At 38.3% G+C, this 22,105-nt stretch overlaps 1 protein-coding gene across 3 annotated transcripts in view; it reads left to right on the top strand.

Annotated features, from left to right (window-relative positions):
* LOC139135638 (ATP-binding cassette sub-family C member 8-like) overlaps positions 1-22,105 on the top strand; it is a 94,406-nt gene that overhangs the window by 59,663 nt on the left and 12,638 nt on the right. For 2 of the 3 annotated variants that reach the window (XM_070703140.1, XM_070703137.1), the window contains exons 2-19: positions 4,299-4,535; positions 4,676-4,876; positions 5,405-5,554; positions 5,992-6,147; positions 6,558-6,692; positions 13,056-13,218; positions 13,560-13,600; positions 14,513-14,785; positions 15,225-15,428; positions 17,065-17,143; positions 17,302-17,407; positions 17,750-17,848; positions 18,163-18,328; positions 18,548-18,685; positions 19,032-19,242; positions 19,625-19,833; positions 20,418-20,657; positions 21,073-21,230. In XM_070703140.1, the coding sequence (XP_070559241.1) occupies positions 4,299-4,535; positions 4,676-4,876; positions 5,405-5,554; positions 5,992-6,147; positions 6,558-6,692; positions 13,056-13,218; positions 13,560-13,600; positions 14,513-14,785; positions 15,225-15,428; positions 17,065-17,143; positions 17,302-17,407; positions 17,750-17,848; positions 18,163-18,328; positions 18,548-18,685; positions 19,032-19,242; positions 19,625-19,833; positions 20,418-20,657; positions 21,073-21,230 (2,966 nt within the window). The remainder of the gene's footprint in view (positions 1-4,298; positions 4,536-4,675; positions 4,877-5,404; positions 5,555-5,991; positions 6,148-6,557; positions 6,693-13,055; positions 13,219-13,559; positions 13,601-14,512; positions 14,786-15,224; positions 15,429-17,064; positions 17,144-17,301; positions 17,408-17,749; positions 17,849-18,162; positions 18,329-18,547; positions 18,686-19,031; positions 19,243-19,624; positions 19,834-20,417; positions 20,658-21,072; positions 21,231-22,105) is intronic. The other variant, XM_070703138.1, reaches the window with a different exon arrangement.

Raw genomic sequence — 22,105 nt, 5'->3', positions numbered from 1 at the left:
TGTTATCGATCCACAAACTTTGCCTAGTGAAGGCTGATAACAGCAGTGTGCAACCGAATTATCAAAGATTGCTTGACATAAACCTGTCAAGCGAAAGAAGAATTATATATACTTTGTTTACTCGGCCAAGCAAAAGGCACGGGTTTCGGTCAGTGGACTTTGGTCCCAGTGGCTCGTGACTTTCATGAGGTTTTTATCTCCAGGTCGGATTTTCAACAAAAGACTGTAGACACTAGGTCTGCAGTTCAATCACAATAGCTCAGTCATTTGTAGATTCCCGGTGAGATTTGCGTTCAAATTATGTGCAGAATTGGGTCCAGTTTACGCAAAGTTGCGTTATTTTACTTTTTTCTCTATGGTTCTTTGGAACACATGTCATATCTCCGCCCAGAAGGGCTAGCTAGCAATACATTCCTTTGTTAATTATGATAAACACTAATCATTAAACATTATTATACACCTACGTCTGTAACCTATGGAATTTCGTCGTACAGTAAGTTTCGGTATCAGAGGACGCGGAGTCCAATAACTTTGACGCGGTGTTATTGCACGCTATTTGACCTTTGACCTCAAAACACCTTTTACGTCAACGAGAGAAAAAAGAAGAGAATATTTTACATTTTAACAACAATATATATTCTTAACATTCAGTACTTCACAAAACAAATCATTGTCAGTCCAAAACCGGTGAATTTGAGTGAAATTATGCTGCTGACGTCAAATTTCTACCATGCGCACTGGGCAGCGCGGGTTGAAATTTCGTTCTGTGCGCTTGGCGGACGCGCTGAACGGGTTCCAAGTCTGCTCGCGATCGCTTAGTGCAGAAGCATCCAAAAACGCCTAAATTTCGACTTCTTTCAAGTAAAGTTGGACTAAAGGGTGTCTAATAATAAGGTTATTTACAAAATACCGGGATTTATGTCCTCGTACATCGTACGCTACGGTGTACTCGGACATAAATCCCGGTATTTTGAGAATAACCTTATATTATTGTAACACGAACTAAGATGATGAAAGTGCCGCTTTCTTAGTATGTCTATGCTCGACCTGCGTCATTGTGTGCTTCCCAAACTATTGCTGTATTGTACCTGAAAGAAAATAGTCCATATCATGTCAATTGTCTCTCCCAGTTCCCCCCACCCCTGGTAATCCTACCAAACGCAAAGGATTATCGCCCCGACTAAAGAACGCGTCGACAGCTCATATACGATAGCTTTGAGTTGTTTTTTCAAGGTAATATTCCTCCGTGTCTGTGAAATAACAAGAAGTTGCTCATGGCGGGGAAAAGATATGGACTGTTTTCTTTAATATACTACACAGTGATAGTGACGAGTAGCCATAATTGGCACATACTAAGACATTCAAGTTTGTAGTACGAACATGTTCAGGGTAATTAACAGATATGGACTATTGTGTTTGAAATACTTCACAGAGATAGTTCTAGGGAGGTATGATAGGCACACGCTGACTTGGTTCAAGTTTGTGTTACAGGAACGACCGATGTACATAATTTATTTATTATAATTATAAGAGCTATGTATTCGTGCTCTGTACTTATACAAAGGTCCTTTGCACTCCTTCAATACCTTCAGAGATGTCCTTTAACGTTTTTGAGACAAATGGATAGAGACATGTCTTACGCCTCTAGACATGACAAATGAAATTTCGAAAACAACCAGATATAAACTGAACTTTCTCACGTATTTCATTGTATATTGCAGTTGTCTGTTAATTTTAACTTTTGCCACATGTTTGCCACTTCATTGAAAGTGTTATGATCAACATCACGAACAATATTCACCTCAGATTAATTCCAAAGGGAATTAAGTATATAAATATGTTATTAACTGAAATAGAAATACTTAATTTCTTTGACTGCTGTCATTGTATAACGACTTTTATAACAGTGTAATTGCCTCTGGTCAAGTCCTTGAAGCTAAATATGTCAAACGGAGAAAGGTCATTAGATACGCAAATTGTAAATTAGCTGACATGGAATGCAAAATATCTTTCACTTATATACCACATAATTGTCTCATCCATATTCATAGCAAGGTTCATATACTGTTTAGGGTCCTTCCAGTCTTATATCCCTAATTTGGAAAGTTAGTTAAATACGCAAATTAGTAATAATATCTAAAACTGATAAAGCGTACATGATTGTAATATCAGCGTATCTCAAATATACATACCAATTTTCGTCAACTTTGATCATGCAATCCAGATATATATAAAAATGCCCAATGACTTTCAATAATGTTGTATCATAGTATCTTCCATGTACATAGCATGTTTCGTCAACTTTGGCCAAGTCAATCAAGATATATGACCTTCATTAAGGAAAGTTCATTAAAAATATGCAAATCAGGAATTGGCTGAATTAACAATGCTTAATGACTTTCAACATTGTTTTGACCTAGTATCTTCAATGTAGATAGCAGGTTTCGTCAACTTTGATCAAGACTCACGACATGCATTCCGAATTAGAAAAGTTCATTAAATATGCAAATGCGGAATTTGCTGAAAAGAAATGCTTAATGACTTGCAATAATGTTCTATCATTTTTTTCTAAAATCATTAATTATGCAAATAAGCATGAAATATGCAAGCCACATCCACAGCCCGGTTGAAACCGGTTGACACAATCTGTGTACCAGATTTGATTTTGATCTTATGAGCCACTTTTGCGATATCGGGCCAACAGACAGACAGACGGACAGACACAGACACACAGACATCGCTGCTACATAAGCTCACATGTGTGAACACGTAAGCTAACAAATCAGCCCAAGCATGTCTTAGTCAGGGCTCTAGACGATGAAAGAAAATGGCTGCCTGGGAGACATCTTGGATGATATCGTGAACAAATCCATGAGCATATGTGTAAAATAGTCTAATATGTCCTTCTATTATCAATTTTGAAAGATATCAGTAAAGACATGTCTGAGAAAAACTTACTGACAGACGACGGGAGCACAAATGGATGGATATGACCAAAGCCGGACTTACTTTGAAGGTTACGAACTACGGTTGTAACAAGATATTTTCATATATTTCGCGAGGGCCCAACAGTTGAAAATAAATTGTGAATATTTTTTATTACATTAATCATAGGTAGAAAACTATGATAGCGATACTTTTATTTGACATTAATGTCATATCAAAAATTAAAAAAAAAAAAAACATTTTATAAGACCTCTTCCATAAAATCAATAGTTGCTGGATGTGTCTACAAAAGTAGATAGTGAGGCCTTTCAACACCGCCCTGTGTAAATGTCAGTTCATATTTTAGCGACGCTTTAATAACCACCTGAATGTCAACTTTATCAGTAAGATTCTTGAACAAACTACCCGAGCGATTAGATGCTAAATGAAAGAAGAGAGTTGGTGTGATCTTCCTAGACTCTCGTCATAAGGTAGAATGCGCCTCGGGGACAGACATTCGGACTGCCAAATTTTTACAATACTTTGCTGATCTTCCACGGGCATTGTGTTGCCTCATTTTGAAACTCTCAGAGTTAGTAAATTAAAATTTCAGGTCTTAGTGTTGTCTAGAAATTGAATTTTTACCTTCCTCCATTCATTTAATATAGCAATGGCAGGCATTTTGAGTATTCCTTCGTGAATTTGAAAGACAACGGTGGAAATATTCCTCGAGGAAAGTTTGAGCATAAAATTAAAGGTCGTTCAATTTTGAGGTATATACTACCTTATATCTAAGACAATCGTCTTTCTCGATGGTCTACACTTAAAATCGATGATAATAATTGAGATCAAGACATATGATTGCATTTTGACTAGTCTTGCTATGCAGATAATGACTTGCAGCATGGACGGAAGAAATAACAAATTGTATTTTTGTTTTCGTAAAAATCAACATTTTAATCATAGCAAAACCATGATCTTTCAAAGGGGAGAATTGGGGCCGAAATGAATTTCAACTGTGGTTTATCTGCAGTATATTTTATGGGGTTTTTACTCGACAACCCATTTCCCTAAAATTGATTGTAACTGTCTCAAACAAATCATGGTCCTCTATTTCTTACATATAATGTGAAGAAGCTATTATTTTAAGGTACGTCATTTTGGAGTAGTTTATTACGTCTGAAATATTGAAATCATTCTCAACAATGGTTAGACTACTCGACATTTTTATTACAAAGTCGAACCGTCAAAGTCGCACTTTTTACACATCATTTCAGTACAGTCAACCAAAAGGGCTCTCCCTCGAAATGCATCCTTTTTTAACTTTTCTGCATCTCTATTCATTGATGAAGTGATTAAAATTCACATTTTAGATTTTCCATTGTTGGTACACTGAGAAGGACTGCCCTGCTGACTTGAAGAAGGAAAAGCTGTTTTATCATGATAAGTACAACAGTCTTTTACAGAGGGCGTTGTTCAGTACGATGGGCTGGCTCTTTGCTCTTGGATATAAACGACCACTAGTGATATCTGATCTTGGCTGCGTACCGGAAGACTTGGAATGTAAAAACGTCTACAGGGTATTCGATGATGCATATAGTACTGAGCAGGTATTAGAACTAAACTGCCGTTCTCAATTTTTAAAATTCAATTGCAACTTTACATATTTGAATCGCCGAATTTGTTTCTCTTGTCTTTCTTTTTTATGGTCACTATTTATGTCACTGATTTTAGTCCAGGTATTTTTCAGGCAAGGGCGTCGAAGGAAAACAGAGTACCGTCTCTATGGAGAGCCTACCTGCAGGCATTTGGACGGAATATCTTGGTCGGCATATTCGTCAAAGGACTTGGAAGTGCATTTAGCATAACTTTCCCCTTCAGTATCGGCGGTATCATTACCTATGCATCTGTGCAGTACTACGATGAAGAAAAGTTTCAAACAGTTGAGAATGTATGAAAACCTACTCATAATTCTGTGCTGTGTCAATATTTGTCGACCATGACAACTCAGGGCCTCAAGATTGTAAGCAATGCTTCATCCCTTTGCGTTCATGAGAAACAGGAAATTTCCAATAGAGCGGTTCTCATTTCACTTCTGTTATTGCGAATCATTCATTTTAGATAACAAAAGGCAAAATTATCATAATAACTAGGGACCCCTTCTTTAATCGGCATGAACAAATGTTTGACCCCTGAAGATTTTCGAATATCGAGCGTGTTTTTTTTACTTTTGTGTTTTTTCCCCTATTTTATCTGTCACATCGATAACTCATGTCATCGATCGCAAGCAATATTTTTTCAAAGGATTTGAAAGGTTCTTGAAAGGTCAATGAAATTTGAATGTAGGCCTATATATTTCGTTGACATTTTCCTACATGCTATACATGTCAGCGCATGCGCCGTTTGATGCGATTGAATTTCAAGTTTTGTTCTGCAGAGGTGATAGCATTGATAAAAATATCTGTTCGTCTCTCTCAAGGGTTGCTATGTCACGGTGAACGAATTCTTCGCCAATGGATTTGTCCTTACTGCCTGCCTGTTTGTCGCTGTCATCGGTAGCTTTGTATTATTACAATATGGATGTTTTATTTGCGACTTTGTCGGCTTGCAAGCCAGTACAGCTATTCAGGTAATATGGGCAATATTCAAAACCCATAGCTCGACAAGACTTCCCTGAGAGTCACCGTAGCTGTATCTCACATCATTGGAATTGTGGGACTCGGGAATTGATTAGAGACAGCACGTGCATACTTTTATGTGTTAAAGGTCAGGGTAGATTTAAGATTAAACAATTTATCAAAATCATGGCTTATCCTTCCAAATTTATAAAGTTTTTTATTTTGATGCAATCTTTCCAAGCACTTACTAGTAATTCAAACATAGGTTTTACGTTCATGTTAAACAAGATTCTGGTCGGTTGACGTTCTGACATTTTCATATTCTGACTTAGTCTTACATATAATTTCAGGAAGTAGGTATATGGGACTCTTGCAACTAACTTTGCTAAAACACAATGATTCAGTTGGATAACTTACTTCTCATTTTCAAAATCTGTTTTTATGTCAGGCGTATACTTACGAAAAGTCCCTTCGCCTCCCGGTGTCAGCTTTATCGAGTGGAGATATGACTGTTGGACAAGTCACTAATCACATGTCAGTGGACGCCATGGCTGTTTTCTATTCTACGCAGGCACAAGTAGCAATTTGGACGGTACCTTTTAAAGTAAGTATAGTGTCGAATATTATTATAAATATTTTCATTCTACATAGACCGCATGGCTGTCGTTTTTGAATTAGAAAGGAATTATAATTATCTATAGCATCATAGCAAATCCAAAAACTTATCGTCGATGATGATGAATATAATCATGACTATGTAGAAGATTAGATGTATCAATATTTATTGTTTTAGCCCGTGTTTTGCAAATATTCATAAATATCTCTTTTATTTACACAAGTTCACGGGCTTGAAAACTGTCCTTATATCCGTTGAGTACACATGCTAAAACAAGTGACCATGATTGTCAAATGAAAGTGTCACACGTTTGTAAAGCACGCGACATGACATTGCAATTTGACATCATAGTTCACCACGAACCAGTGTGGATCTTTTGCAATTGCGTTCTTCCACAGGTCGTTGCAATACTAGCCTTGTTGTATATGGCAATAGGAGTCTCAGCCCTCATCGGAGCTACATTCTACATTGTGTTCTTTCTAGTACAATTAAAAATTGCCGGGAGACTTGCGAGGATTCAGAATGAAGTACTGGTAAGTATCTGTCGAATTAGTTTGGTAAAACTAAAAAAAAACGTAAATGTTTTGGTCTTCAAATAAAACAATACCGACTGCAGGAATTTTGCATGGAGCGTCAAATTAAATTGTTGAAATCGTTTTAAACACGTCCTTGGCTATTTTTGAGGGATTTGGTTTGGTTTTGAAGAGCGCATACATAACATCATTCTATTTCATCTTTTACCAGAAATGATTTAATACAGTCGATTTGAAATTTCATGAACCTAGAAATGTTCTTTCCTACGAAGTTTTTTTGTTGACTTGCATTCATATGGATGCATAAAACAATTTAGCTTGGTTACCTAAAAATTAATGTTGGGCAACTCTCGTAATTTGCATAATCCAAGATGGCCGCCAAATCATCTGTAAAATTCAACCATGGACCTACAAATGTTCTTTCCAATGAAGGTTTTCGTTGATTTGCATTCATATGGGTACCTAAAGCAAATTTAGCTTCACTGCTGAAAAATTATGTAAGCACCCACTTATTTTGCATAATCCAAGATGGCCGCCAAATATTATCAAATTAAACTTTGACCCTTAAATGTTCTTTTCTATATTTTTTTTGATGATTTGCGTTCACATTGGTACCTGATGCAATATTAGCTTAGTTGCAAGTTTTGTGGGCAATTTCGTAATTTGCATAATCCAACATGGCCGCGATATTATCTCTAAAATTGAACTTTTTACTAAATTGTCTTTAAATATGCAATTTGTCTTTTTTAGGGTATTCATGGGTCTGGAACCATTTCTGATATTAATTTTTCAATTGTAGCTTAAGTTCACGTGCTTAAGGTCAAGACACGGTAAATTTGACCTATTAATTGACAACAAATAGGATACTTCATTGAATAGGCAATAACAAGATACAGAAAGGATTCTATGAATTCGTGTACTGCCAACGTTTTTTCCAATAGGCCTACTTTGAATAAACTTAAGCCCACTCACGATTGCAGTGTTATATCTACAAATCAGCTCTACAGGTGTTATGAGATTGCAGTACAATCAAAACACACATGCGTATAGACATACAGGAACTTCTACCTTTGACACCGCATATGGTTTTGTTTATACCGCTGTCTGTTCGAATTCACGATTATTGAGCTTTGTACAATATGTTTTCCAGGATTTGAGATGACTGACACATTATCTGGTGCTGGGAAGTGCCTCCTCTCGACCTGCAGCAGATCTGCACAACTTAAAAAGTTCAAGCTGCAGGGTGTAGAACGACTTAAAGTTGTGCAGTAGAAAGGCATGATGATGAGAAACCCGTACCATAATATAGGCTATTTTGGATTCACAAGGAGAGGATGCATTTGTAGAAGTTCATCAAGGCTGTTACTGTTCATTCACTTCAAAATAACATATCAAATATATTTTTGGTATGAAGAAGAAGGAGAGTTCGATAGACAGTGATAAGCCCCCTACAGCGAAAATAAACGATCACAAGTTAAAGAGTTCCGTTTTAAAAAGCAATGTTTGTTTTGTGGTACAGCTTGTGAGGCCATTGATCCAAAACATCCTGATAGGTGGGACAGAGTGGTACAGTGTGAAAGAATAGCTGTTAAGGATGCTCCTCCTTTTAAGGCTATTGCATTACAATATTGTGATGATAGAATGATTCATGGAGTCGGGAGGTGCTATTCGTTGCCATGGTGTACATGACTTATTAGCAGCTGAGGGACAGTTTTGATTTTCTGGTGTCAACTCCAAATGTAGAGGCCCCTGCCATGGCAACAGAATTTCATATGCATCCAGCTGGGATTATTGAGACTGAGAGTACTCAGCCTGGCCTCAGTACACTTGTAATCCCTCGCCTTACATCTAAGCAAGCCAAGTCTGTTGGCAAAGGCAAGGCAATAACACTTTTACACTACACTGGCCCTAAGAAGGTAATTCCTCCTGCAGTATAAACCGATAACATGGCCACCGGAATCAGTTTTAAGGAGGTACAAGCTCGCCGGGCCAGTCTTGTAGCTGCACAAGAGAAGGACACACAATGGCTCAACAGTCTACACCATGGACAAGATGCTATGGAGTGGAATTGTTTCAAAAATCAGATGGCCAGGAGCAATGGCGTACTTGTATTTGCTGGTTGACACCAGCAAATCAAAATTGTCATACCAGCCAAATATGGGTCCAATAGTTCGAGTAAGCCCCATCATCCTGTGAAGCATGACAGCATTATCACCAACATATTTTCTGCAGACTTGCGGAAACGCAGCACCTCATCATATGAAACAGTGTATCCAAGTTCATTTAATATATGAATGAGATCACTGCTACCAAACTTGTGGTGTAGTTTGACACCCAAACCAAGAGTTGTTTGGTTTCGTGTATTGGTGATGTGATATTGTATGGACTGTGATAAACTCAGAGATGCTTTTGTGATCTTGCCCCTAGATACAAGCTATGAGACAAGCCTATAAGCAGTGTTGTGCTAGTGTGTTGCTTTGTTTGGTAGAGGTAGAATCACCAACATCATAGTTTTTGTTGTTGACTGGACTATCACGCACGTCTGTTGTGATCTTACGCACCAATGCATCCTCATTTTCTTCATCCACAGTTTCTACTTTTACAAACTTTAAAATTCTGCCAAGAAACTTGCGGAAACCAACAATAGATGCACAACCTTCAGAGCTAAGTACTACCACATCACTTCCAAAATAAGAAACAAGCTTTGTAAACATTTGCTTTCGTGTCAACTGACCACCATAACTAAGATACTTATCAGACAATTCAATGGATGTCCAAGTCCATAATTTTCTATTTATGTACATCTCATATATAAGCCCTTTCAAAGCGGCATCATCATCATGGGGCTTTGGTAAGCATACATAGGAATTTTCTGGATTCATGGTAACAACCAATCTGATTAAAATCAGATGTAGAGTACGGCGACGTCTTATGCGTACGCGGTATTCTCTCGCTGTCGCCTCTCACTGAGCTCCCACCACAGCCATGCTGACAGGCGGAATACACGGCGACCGCCGTTCCGATTTGGATTGCGCACGAAAAACTACCTTTTCTAACTACTTTCGGCCGAAATCCGATGTATGCCTACCCAAGTCACTCAATCGCTTACTTACAGATTGCAAAAAAAAATGATATAAACCAGAGAGGTCGGCCAGTTGCGAGCTCAGCCAGAGCCCGCGCCAACCAACTCGGCCAGTGGGAGAGGTCGGCCACTTACATATGATCATATGATGATTGCGTACATTTTCTCGTCACAGTCAACAGATCCACGCATGCCAATTTTAGTTTTTTGATGTTATTTTTTTGAACATTCAGAAAACAATGAGAAAGACGGTCCATTCTGAAAAACACGTCGGCCTCGGCGTTTAGAACTGCAGATCGCGAGTAGGGCGGGCGTACGATCGAGAGGTACAAATTGGCAGTAACAATGACTTCGTTGATCGTTGTATGAATAACATTTTATGTGTTATGGTTTGACGGTAGTAAATCGTAAGTGTACAGAGTTTTTTAATGGAAAGCAAATAAAGATGTACCACACTGTGCGGCCGATGTCATCCTGTACAAGTTGTAGAGAGCTCGCAACTCGCCGAGTTCTCCCACTGACCGGGACCGAGCTCACAACTGGCCGACCTCTCTTCTATTCAAAAATTTGCTCTCGTCCCAAACCGTTTGTAATAGTTTACCAGCGATTCACGGTCGGTCAGGTGTCCAGGAACCGGCCATATCTTACAAGAACGTATCTAATGGCGTTATCTAATGAGTTACTCGGCCGAAAGTAGTTAGAAAAGGTAGCTTTTCATGCGCGGTCAGAATCAGGACCGACAACTTGCCGTGTATTCCTTTCTGCAGGGCTGTAATGGGATGCCATATTACGCCGGGAACACACAGCATCGTACAAAGGGCTGGTCTCAAAGTCTGTCCGCATGATTTCCGTTTGCACAGTTGTTAATAAAATGTATGTTTCGACATTAAAATCACAGACGGGTGATTTGAAAATTCGCCGTGCGCCTTTGTTAACAACTGGGTGGATAGCTCGGTTACACACTGCTGATTTTCGTGCGTCTTGTGCATATGCATGCTTGCGAGTCATACCTATTGTTCTCTGCAAGGCGCCTTCTGATAGGTCGGCTGTTTTGGCCAGAGCGCGAGATTTGAACGCGACCTTCTATGGGAGTTGGTCAGATGTAGTGAGAGGCGACAGCGAGAGAATACCGCGTACGCATAAGAAGACGTCGCCGTACTCTACATCTGATTTTAATCAGATTGGGTAAACAACTATGTGATTCCGTGCCTCAGCTGCTAATAAGTTATGTACACCATGACAACGCATAGCATCCCCTCGACTCCATGAATCATTCTATCATCACAATACTGTAATACAATAACCTTAAAAGGAGGAGCATCCTTAAAACCTATTCTTTCACGCTGTACCACTCTGTCCCACCTATCAGGATGTTTTGGATCAATGGGCTCACAAGCTGTACCACAAAACAAACATTGCTTTTTAAAATAGAACTCTTTAACTTGTGATCGTTTATTCTCGCGGTAGGGGACTTATCACTGTCTATTGAACTCTCCTTCCTCTTCATATCAACAACTTTTTTGATATGTTATTTTGAAGTGAATGAACAGTAACAGCCTTGATGAACTTCTACAAATGCATCCTCTCCTTGTGAATCCAAAATAGCCTATATTATGGTACGGGTTTCATCATCATGCCTTTCTACTGCACAACTTTAAGTCGTTCTACACCCTGCAGCTTGAACTTTTTAAGTTGTGCAGATCTGCTGCAGGTCAAGAGGAGGCACTTCCCAGCACCAGATAATGTGTCAGTCATCTCAAATCCTGGAAAACATATTGTACCAAAGGCTTAATAATCTGGAATTCGAACAGACAGCGGTATAAACAAAACCATATGCGGTGACAAGCGTAGAAGTTCCTGTATGTCTATACGCATGTGTGTTTTGATTGTACTGCAATCTCATAACACCTGTAGAGCTGATGTGTAGATATAACACTGCAATCGTGAGTGGGCTTAAGTTTATTCAAAAGTAGGCCTATTGGAAAAAAACGTTGGCAGTACACGAATTCATAGAATCCTTTCTGTATCTTGTTATTGCCTATTCAATGAAGTATCCTATTTGTTGTCAATTAATAGGTCAAATTTACCGTGTCTTGACCTTAAGCACGTGAACTTGAGCTGCAATTGAAAAATTTCCAGACCCATGGATACCCTGAAAACGACAAATTGCATATTATTTAGAGACAATTTAGTAAAAAGTTCAGTTTTAGAGATAATATCGCGGCCATGTTGGATTATGAAAATTACGCAAATTGCCCACATAACTTGCAACTAAGCTTATATTGCATCATGTACCAATGTGAACGCAAATCATCAAACAAAAATTACAGAAAAGAACATTTATGGATCAAAGTTTAATTTAGATATTTTTTGGCGGCCATCTTGGATTATGCAAATTAAGAGAATTGTCTAACATAGATTTTTCAGCAATGAAGCTAAATTTGCTTTAGGTACCATCAACGAAGAACTTCATTGGAAGGAACATTTGTAGGTCCATGGTTGAATTTTACAGATGATTTGGCGGCCATCTTGGATTGTGCAAATTACGAGAGTTGCCCAACACTAATTTTTGGGCAACCAAGCTAAAATTGTTTCAGGTACCCAAATGAATGCAAATCAACTAAAAAGCTTCATAGGAAAGAACATTTCTAGGTTCACCATTTGAGGTATACGAGTGTCAAATCGACTAATATTCTTTACGTTTGCTAGCAAAGTCGTACTGAAAATTGTGGGCCATATCTTTTGAGTATAACGAAAGGACAAAAGTCGCTAATTTGCTGTTTTCCTTAGAGACAAGCAAAACAAGATTCATTCCAAACCCGTTTGCCCTGTTTGCCTATGAACAAGTCTGCATGCGAAATCGCCATTGATACAGGTAACAATGATTTTGAGCCTAGTTAAGTGGTGAAAGGGTAAAGTCAATCATAAACCCAAGTTACCTCCATGAATGGCATGCTGAGCATTGAGTATGGTTCCTGATCGTACCAAACGACGAGTTTGGTTGTGATCAATTGTTATTCCGTCAGCATATTGAGATCGGTACCAGACAGAAATTTCCCCTTCATTTTCTTTTCTCTTAATCTGCTCCTTTGTGATATGTACGTGGGCATGAAAAAAGTCGTCAAACACCATTTCAGCGCGTGTCAAGACACAAAAAATAATGATTTCTCAAATAACACAAATTTTAGGAACAGTACCTGAAGAGAGACCCCTCATCTCTACAGAAATAGAAAGGTCTTTACCAGTTGTTCTTGCTTTTATGTTGTTTGTCACTTTCATAGAAAACTTCCGACAAGCGGTTGAAGAAAATCAACGAGATGTTACGAAGTATGAATTTGGTGAAATTATGTGGTTGGGAGGACATCTTTTGTAAAGATATAGACGTTGTGAGGAACGAACAAGTTCATTCGCTGATCAAAGTAGGAATTTACATGGGCGTAATGTGTGAGTAGATAATAATGAATGATGATAACTTCAGTCGGACTTAGGGAATTGCGCGGGTTTCCCTTTGTAAATGACAGACAAGCAGAAAAAATGGTTAAGGCCAAGTTAGATAATTTTTCACGTCACGTGTCCGTTTCTTCAAAATGGCAGCTTGGACAAATCAAGAAGTGAATTTATCAGGATAGAATGTAATGAGATTTGGTATCGGGATATTGTAATGGGATTTGTTGTGTGTTAAGGTTTTCGAGTGTTTTAATCATATTAGCGAAGGTTTGACAGTATTATTTCTGGTGTGATAGCATCCACTAGCTTTATAACACGTGTATTGAATTTTTTTGCAGTTTCCTTATCCATGGTCACAACAGCTATTGTGTCATTAATAGTAAGTTGATTTTGTCATATGAACCAAGGATGTTTCTTTAACTGTCTTGTTTTTCAACACTGTTGTTTTGTATACCTGCTGCTTCATCAAAGTTAACAGATGTACATTGTAATCAACATTTAAATTGTATTTTGAACACCTTTTCAATAGCATTATAAGAGGATTTTGCCTAGCGAAACTGTTAAAAAGCTACAATTCGGTGTCATAGTACTGCATCTCAAACTTTAGCTCAAAAGAGAGAATTCGGTTTCTATTTTGATCATTTGTCGATGAAGTTTCTTTGATATTAAAAGTTGCTTTTGCTGTTTAACTACTTGATACATGTTGATATACTGGTCAACTTTACACAAGCTCCAATCTGCAAGATTAAACATTCAGTGATACATTATAGGGTATGGACAAAAAAATCAAATTCAGTGTACAATTCTCATTATGCAAGAATGAATATTAGACGTTAACTTTTGTAGTGAATGCTGGATAGGCGGTGACTTTCATATAATAAAGAACGACAGCTTTCACTAACATTGTGGCGATGTTTATTTTCATGTGAAAGTGATTCTGGGTGGAAGGACTTCATTTTGTCTAAAGGGCACAAACGAAATCTTGTGTTTACACTCAACGCAAGATTAATTTTAACACCAATTTGCACTTATCGCCATCATTTTGAACACTGATTGAATTCATGCGAACTTTCCATGTATATCCTGTATGACGAATAGGTCAAAAAGAGTGACATTGTACCTTTAAAATTGTTGTAAAATCGAAGTCGGGGCAACTTTATCAATTATTCTTTTTGTTCTTTGTTTATCTATCCACTCGCTGTCGCTCTCTCTGTCTCTGTATGCCTGTCTCTGCCTGTGTGTCTACACATCCCTCCCTCCTTCCATTTCCTTTACTGATATAATATCAAAGGCGTTCGTATCATACTCGTTCCTGAACCATGACCCGCTGACACCGGACGTGGCTTTCGTGGCTCTAGCCTTTTACTCTGAACTTCACTTGCCATTGTTAGTTTTTACACAAGCTATACACTACTTCGCTAATGCCATACCGTCATTCAGACGGTTGCAGCTGTTCTTCGACTATAAAGAGTCAAGCAGGACAGAGAAGATGCTACTAACCCAGAGCAGAGGCTTTCAAGATTTCGAATCAGGCGGGGAGGACAGTGGCGACGAAGGAGACATGGTATTTCCATTACGCTTTTCCCACATGCTAGACATTTTCATACCTTTTTTCTGTCCTCGTCATTTCTCGTGTGTATGAAGATCCGTGGTCATTTGTATTTTCACATACTTTTAGAGGTCGATTTGGAATTGCTAAAAAGGGAAATTCGACCGAGATATCCGAGTCCAAACGTCATTTGATTTGTTCTGGTTTTTTGGCCGTAGCTAACTTTAATAAGGATATTTTTCATCCAGCTATTTTGCTCATTGGGATAATTTTAATGAAAAATAATCTGATTTCAATTACAAATCGTTAGGGCCATTCAGACATGTCCAGCTCATGTATACAGTAACACGGTACATTTGCAGAGGGTAGCGTACCAAAAGCAGTAAAATTGTGATATACAATGACAGGTATCTGTTGCTATTACGCCGTTTGACTATCTTGTCTGTTGTCATAGATGTCGGCAGGATCGTCCAGGACGAGAGCAAGTGTTCATAATGACAGCAAGCTGGTGAAGCTGCTTTCGAAGTCTCGCAAAGCATCTGATAAGTATCTTTCGATTGAGAGCGGAAGTCACGTGGACTCGAACACTTTTCAAGAGGAATCATCTTTCATTACGGAAGACAGAGAAAGCTCTGTTCCTGGAAACGTTGCTTTTCAGGTAAACACATTGTTCTGTACATGCTTTAAATTACATGAACGCTATATATCGATGTCTATAATGCTTTCACCCGATGACATATTGCCGTAGAATATAAGCAGCGATATTGATGTATCAAACGTAATCTATGATAAGTTGTTCCCCAACTATACAATACGTACATAAAGTCTTACAACTTCAGTAGAGGACCGGACAAAGTGACCTTCCTTCCTCTCTGGTAATGTCACCAGTATTGAAATTTGCTGTGCTTTCTGCGGAAGGGGAATTTTCGAGGTGGCTTTAAACAATGAGGATATGGTATTTAATCTTAGGCCTGATACCAATAATCTCCATGCCTGTGTCGTTTACCGTAGAATGTCAGCAGTGATCTTTACAACAAACGTCGAGATATCCATGACAACGCAATATGTTAATACTCAAATGGCTATGCAGCGGTTGCTAAAAGCACTTTGTAAAATCGACGAAAATATGGATTTTAATTTATAGGCGAATAAAATGTCAAATGTAAAGTCGGACGTATAGACATACGGTTTGCTGAATATAGACCGTGTGACAGAGTTGAATTTAGAATTAGTTTTGTAAGATGTGACTGCTTAAAAAGTTTCAAAGTTTTGTCCAAAATGTTCGAAACTTATGGTCTACTCAAAATGCTTGTCAAAGTTCCCGATCATGAATTTTGTAGGCTTTTTCAGTAAATTTGTGTTTGGAATTAGCAAAATGTCAAAAAATCAAATCAGGGTTCTACAGTGAAAGAGCTCTATCTAGTATGTAAAGGGTCAAAGTAGTTCTTTTGGGCTTTTCCTATTTTGCCACGTGACTACTGGAAACAAACTGATATGCTGATCAACTCTACAAACCTCTACTCTGCTTGCAGCTGACTGTGCTATATTTTATGGCCTCAATCAAAACATCTGGATTGTCTTTTTATTTTTATTCCTCAAATATGCTGTAATATATGTTTGTCTGGAAAAAACTGTGGCAAGTGTTTGATCGCCCTCTGTTATTTTCCAGTTTCTTTCTAAATATTGTTTGGTCCCTGGCATACCTGACCCTATTTTAAGTTAACTAATTTTTTATCACTCACGATCGTGCTGAGGCCATTTTAGTTGTCACAGGAAAGCAAGTCACGATGGCAATAATTCAGTTTGTCTTGAGGTCAAAAATGGAACCATCTGTTAAACTTTCCAATCAGCAAATTTGTAATTTTTGACATTCACGTAGTTTTTTACGCTGTACTTTGCTGCATGATTCTATGCAAGTCTCAATGTATTGTGTTCTTTGTATCACAAAAAGGTTAAAAAAGAGCGGCTTTGTCACTGTGAATACATTGCTCGGTTAGTTATTTGCCCAATACCATACATTTCTTGCGTTACGTCATCATTTATTCATTTTGGCCGGATCTTGCTCGAACGTACTGACCAAGTGTCGTGCCTGAAGTAATATTGATGCAACTCATGCTGATATTGAAATTGAAATCAAAATGTCCGAATTCATTTCATTTCTTTTTAATTATTATTACTTCCCCTTTCTGGTTTTAATTTGAAGATGAAATGTTTGCATTATCGATTATAGCCAAGAGGGGACTGTGTTTAAATAGTACGTAGTTGTATTGTATCATAATGTTTGACGTCTTCAGATAAGTGGCGGGACTTTCTCATGGAATTCTGACGGATCATCACCAACCTTATCAAACATCAATTTAAATGTACTCAACGGTAAGCCAGACCCTTCAATGACATTTTAATTATTTGAAATTGGTGTTCATGTTATGCATCATTGAAAAGTTTAACAATACCTTGGTGTAAAAATCGGCAAAATCTGAAGGGCAAAACATGTGATATGTGACATGATTTTAATGTAAATTTCTGCAAAGGGTCTTTTGTCATAGTAATTGGACTTGTTGGAAGTGGAAAGTCATCATTACTGTCTGCAATATTGGGCGAAATGACAACTGTGTCTGGCACTGTGCGAATCAACAGGTAAAGTACTCGGATGTCTCTTCAAGTGGGCTTATTTTAACGCACAAGGGTTTGAAGTTGGCATCACAGCTTTTAGGGGGAGTTTAAAGAAACCGTCAAAGCAGGGAACATATATAACACTTGAATGTAACAGTGAGAAGTCGGTGCAGCTCGAAAGTACTCGTGTCTGTTTGTTTGCCCCTCCTCATTCATACCTATTCTACGGTATAACACTTGCCACTCAGACTTCGTACGGCCATTTAGAAAAAAAGCGGTCGGGCTCACAATCTTGTGAAATACCTGACTGTGCAATTTCATAGTCCCGAAAGTTCTCAAACTGAAGTAATCCTCGCCGTATTCCAGAGAAAGAAACCGTGTCGCATATGTACCCCAGAAAGCCTGGTTACAAAATGCAACTCTCAGGGACAACATCATTTTTGGACAAGCATTCGATCAGAACAGGTGATGTATTGCTTTTCTATCGGTCTTCATTAACCTCGTACATGTATTTGTCTTCTTTATTACCTTTGTAAAAGACTACCGACATATATATAAAAGTTGGTTATTCATGCAGACGAATCTCAGCTATTTTATACAGGCGGAACTTTCATCTGCAATTATGTGTCTTTTAGACCTGTTAGTTGCACATATTATCCGCACGCGCGGACTTGCTTAACGGTGTTGCCCCATAATCTATTTGTCGGTTACAAGTACACCATTTTCTACAGGGCCTAAGATTTGAATAAGTTTCATAGATATTTTGTATCACCATGCAGATACGATGCCGTCATTGAAGCATGTGCTCTTCAACCAGATATCGATATTCTACCTGCTGGTGATATGACTGAGATTGGCGAGAGAGGTATCAACCTCAGTGGAGGACAGAAACAAGGAGTCAGTGTAGCTAGAGCTATCTACAGCAACATTGATATCGTTATATTGGTAAATGAACTGTTTTTAAACACATTACTCACCCAGCGGTCAATGTAGAAAAGGGAGAGAATCAAATTTTTACAGCAGTTCTCCTCAGAAGATAGACTTTTTGAGAACGTTTGGACGAGACTTGAATTATCCATCCTCCAGTCTATTACAATTACAGATGTCAAATAAGGTGACTAGGTATGATTCGTAACTCAAATGCACTTTGTTTGGTTTTGACAGGATGACCCTTTATCGGCACTTGATGTTCACGTGAGTTCACATCTCCTGGAAAACGGGATCATGGATCTACTTGTTAGACAGGGTAAAACAGTGATGCTCGTCACACACCAGCTGCAGTCGCTACAATTCGCACATAAGGTAATTTAATGTAAATGATACCCGTAGCTCTAAATTTATGTGTATATAATATATACATATTATGCATGATGTTTAGCAATGCTGTTCTAATTTCTAACCTGGCATATGGTCACCTACGCTTTTTCACAAAACATCTGCGTCATTGTAGATCAAAAAAAATGAAGGCATAAAATAATTCATGTAAAGAATAAAGCATTAGGTATCTCCTACCTATTAATCAAACGCCATTCTCATGTAATTTTCCTCCTTGTATTTTTATAAATAGAACCTGAACTTCAATTTAACAGACAATGTGTGGACGACACATAATAGATTAATTCAATTAATGAAGTTGCCCATCAAACAGGTCGTTCTAATGGATGACGGGAAGATAGTTCGAGAGGGTGACCCGAAGGAAGTACAAAAGCACGAACCAGAACTGTTTGCAGCCTGGGAAAGGACTTCACGTAATCCTTTGGAATCTGACGGGCATACCGGGAAGGAAGATGATCGCGTCCTTGTCGCCGAAGAGGAAGTTATCACAAGCAAAGAAAACAAGGAACGAGTACTCGGCAAAGGTAGCTTATTGGCTGTCGACTCAGCCCTGCTCAGTCAAATGTGTTGACGGAAATCCGCTGAGTATTTGTATTGATAGAATACAGTCACCGTTATATCAGATAAAAATCAGCAACAGGTGTTTCTTTTCATCGCCCGGAGATATATACGCCTGGTCGTGATGGCGGTTATCATGCTTATAGCCTATTTTTGAAAACGGTCGTACACCAAACTGACAATATTTTGAATATTATCATAGAGCTAAGGTTCAGTTTAAAATAAGTGATAACAACAGAACCTCAGAGAGTATTGGTGAACATATCAAATAAAACTTACGTTGTTGCTATTTCTTGCAACCTTGACTTCCTTCTCTGTTCCGTCTCCTGAGATGCTGTATTCTTGCAGATTCCTTTGGAAAACTAATTGAAGAGGAGGAGAGATGCACAGGTTCAGTTTCATGGAGGATTTACAGGACATACGCGAGAGCGATCAAGTATTCACTTGCTGCATTGACTTTATTGTTGCTAACAGCGCAGTCTTCCACTTTGATGGCCTGTAATTTCTGGTTGTCTGCTTGGTCCGGAGCTGGGCTTGAGATAAGGAACAACACACAGGTAAAGTTTATGTATTCACTGATGTTATGGTGTAATGATTATATTAGTAGTCAATATATAGTACCCCTCCTCATCTGTTTTTGTAATTATGCTGTAGGGTACGATGGTACGATGTTATTGTGGACTGGAATAACCGTACGAAACTCATACTGTCTATGCCGTTGGTCTGTCTTGACGTTTTGATTCCAGTTTTATTGGTAATAATTCTCTGAAAAAGAGTCTTGAACACGAAATGCAGAGCAATGTTATTGTCATGACATCAAGCGTCCGTCTGGAATGGATAATTTCTAGCACATAGTTTTGACCAAAACGGCCCCTGTCCATGGTGCTGAATGTCTTTTCAGCACCATGGCGTTTAACTCATTACTTCTGCTTACTCCAGTGTTGTACCATAGATGTAAAACAAGACCGAGGTTGTACGCACAATTCTTTTCATAGATTTCAGAGGGTTGTAATGAAATGAGTGCTTCAGCAATCCAACCCCCATTGGATGTATCTCCAAACATTATTAGGTTACCACTCTATCAACATCCAGAATTTTCGGATGTTATATTTCATTAAAACGTTGGATTACTTTTCTGCAGGAAAATATTGAAGAAGAATCGGTGTATTACCGTCGTGGTTACATTGTCCTGACGTTAACTTTCGTCGTCTTGCTGGTCGCTTATGTTTTTGGGCATATCATTACTTCCATTTTCGCGGCGAAGCGCATGCACTTTGCCCTTCTACAAAATCTAGTCAGTGCACCAATCAGATTCTTCGATACAACCCCCGTTGGCCGTATCCTCAATCGCTTTTCCAACGACACACAAGTTATCGATCAGGTAAGAGTCATGCAAAATATTATAAAAACAGCTAGTAGGCAGCTGCATATTAGGCCTTTCACATACACGCATTTATCTGTCAAATCCAAAATCACGAAAGCACATTTGATCCATCATTTTGTAGAAATTTTATAGTTTAAAGTGAGGTGATTTGCCAAGAACGTAGACTTTAGACCAACTCACTCACCCTACCTCACCACCATTCAACGGGACATTGTAAAGTTTGTACTTTGTACTTTTGAATTGTAGCCTGAGTTCTTAGGTTAACCAAATTGGTGCATAGTTCTAACCAGGAGGTATGCAACTGCAAATCAACGAATCCTTTATGAAATCAAACGTACTTTTCTAGATCAGAGAATTTAAGTATCTTTTCATATGTCTTTTCAAGGCCAACATCTTGAAACGTCTATTTCAGACAATCTGGGAGACTACTCTTGACTTCCTGCAAACGACATGGCTGTGTTTGTTTGTTCTGATTGTCAACACCATTGTGACGCCAGTGTTCATAGTAGTAGCGGCGCCCTTTCTTATCGTCTACTATTTCATTAAAAAATACTATGTAGCCACATCAAGGTAAGGAATTGAAAATACTTTCAGGAGCCCTCCACCAAGTATATGTGATGCATTTTCATCTTAAAAGTGTCACACCTGTGTTAGTAACATAAGCATCTGGCATACCATCAAAGTCTGCTGTAACTCTTCATGACGCTTATATGCATATATAGAGGACTGATATTTGGACTCCAATTTTTTCAATACTGTTCTGCTCTTCCACTTGTGGGGTTTCACCGTAAAACTCTTGGAGTAAAGAAATTTCACCGTCTCAGTTTCCGAAAATCGAAAATTTTATTTTCCCCATAGAATTATACACAGGTATGGCGGACGTTCTGAATTTCTGATATCGGTTAACTAATTTGTTTCTCCTGTACAAAACTTTGCGTGGTAAACCCTGATTTTTATTCGTCATTTGATAGGGGAATAGCTAAAGATTCATTGAGGAAAGTTTAAGGAAACGTTTAAATAGCCCACTTTCTAAGCGCACACTATCTTCATAGGCAAACATATTTTACCGGAAAAGATCAAATTTAGCGATCGCCAAGTGTTTGGTATCGATTATCCACCGTGTTTGACTATTTGAATGCCTTTATTTGAATTTCAAAGAGAGACACCACGACCTTTTCTTTCTGACAAGATCACGGTAATGTATCCCTTTGGATGGGTTCCAAAACCAGCAAGTTAGAATTGGAGAACCATTGAAATTCAAACGATTTGGTCAATGCATTTTAATAATTAAACGATTCGGTCATTGCATTTTAATCAAGATGGCGCATAACCTACATACAGAATGCTCTGATATTCTGTGTATCGGGAGCTTCAGTATGCTGTAAACAACAGAACAACGATTTGTGGTTTCTTCACAGGACAAAGATATGCTAAAATATCAAACT

The sequence above is a fragment of the Ptychodera flava genome, chromosome 6 (genome assembly GCF_041260155.1).
Source record: "Ptychodera flava strain L36383 chromosome 6, AS_Pfla_20210202, whole genome shotgun sequence".
Lineage (NCBI taxonomy): Eukaryota > Metazoa > Hemichordata > Enteropneusta > Ptychoderidae > Ptychodera > Ptychodera flava.
This window is presented reverse-complemented; position numbering and strand designations above follow the sequence as displayed.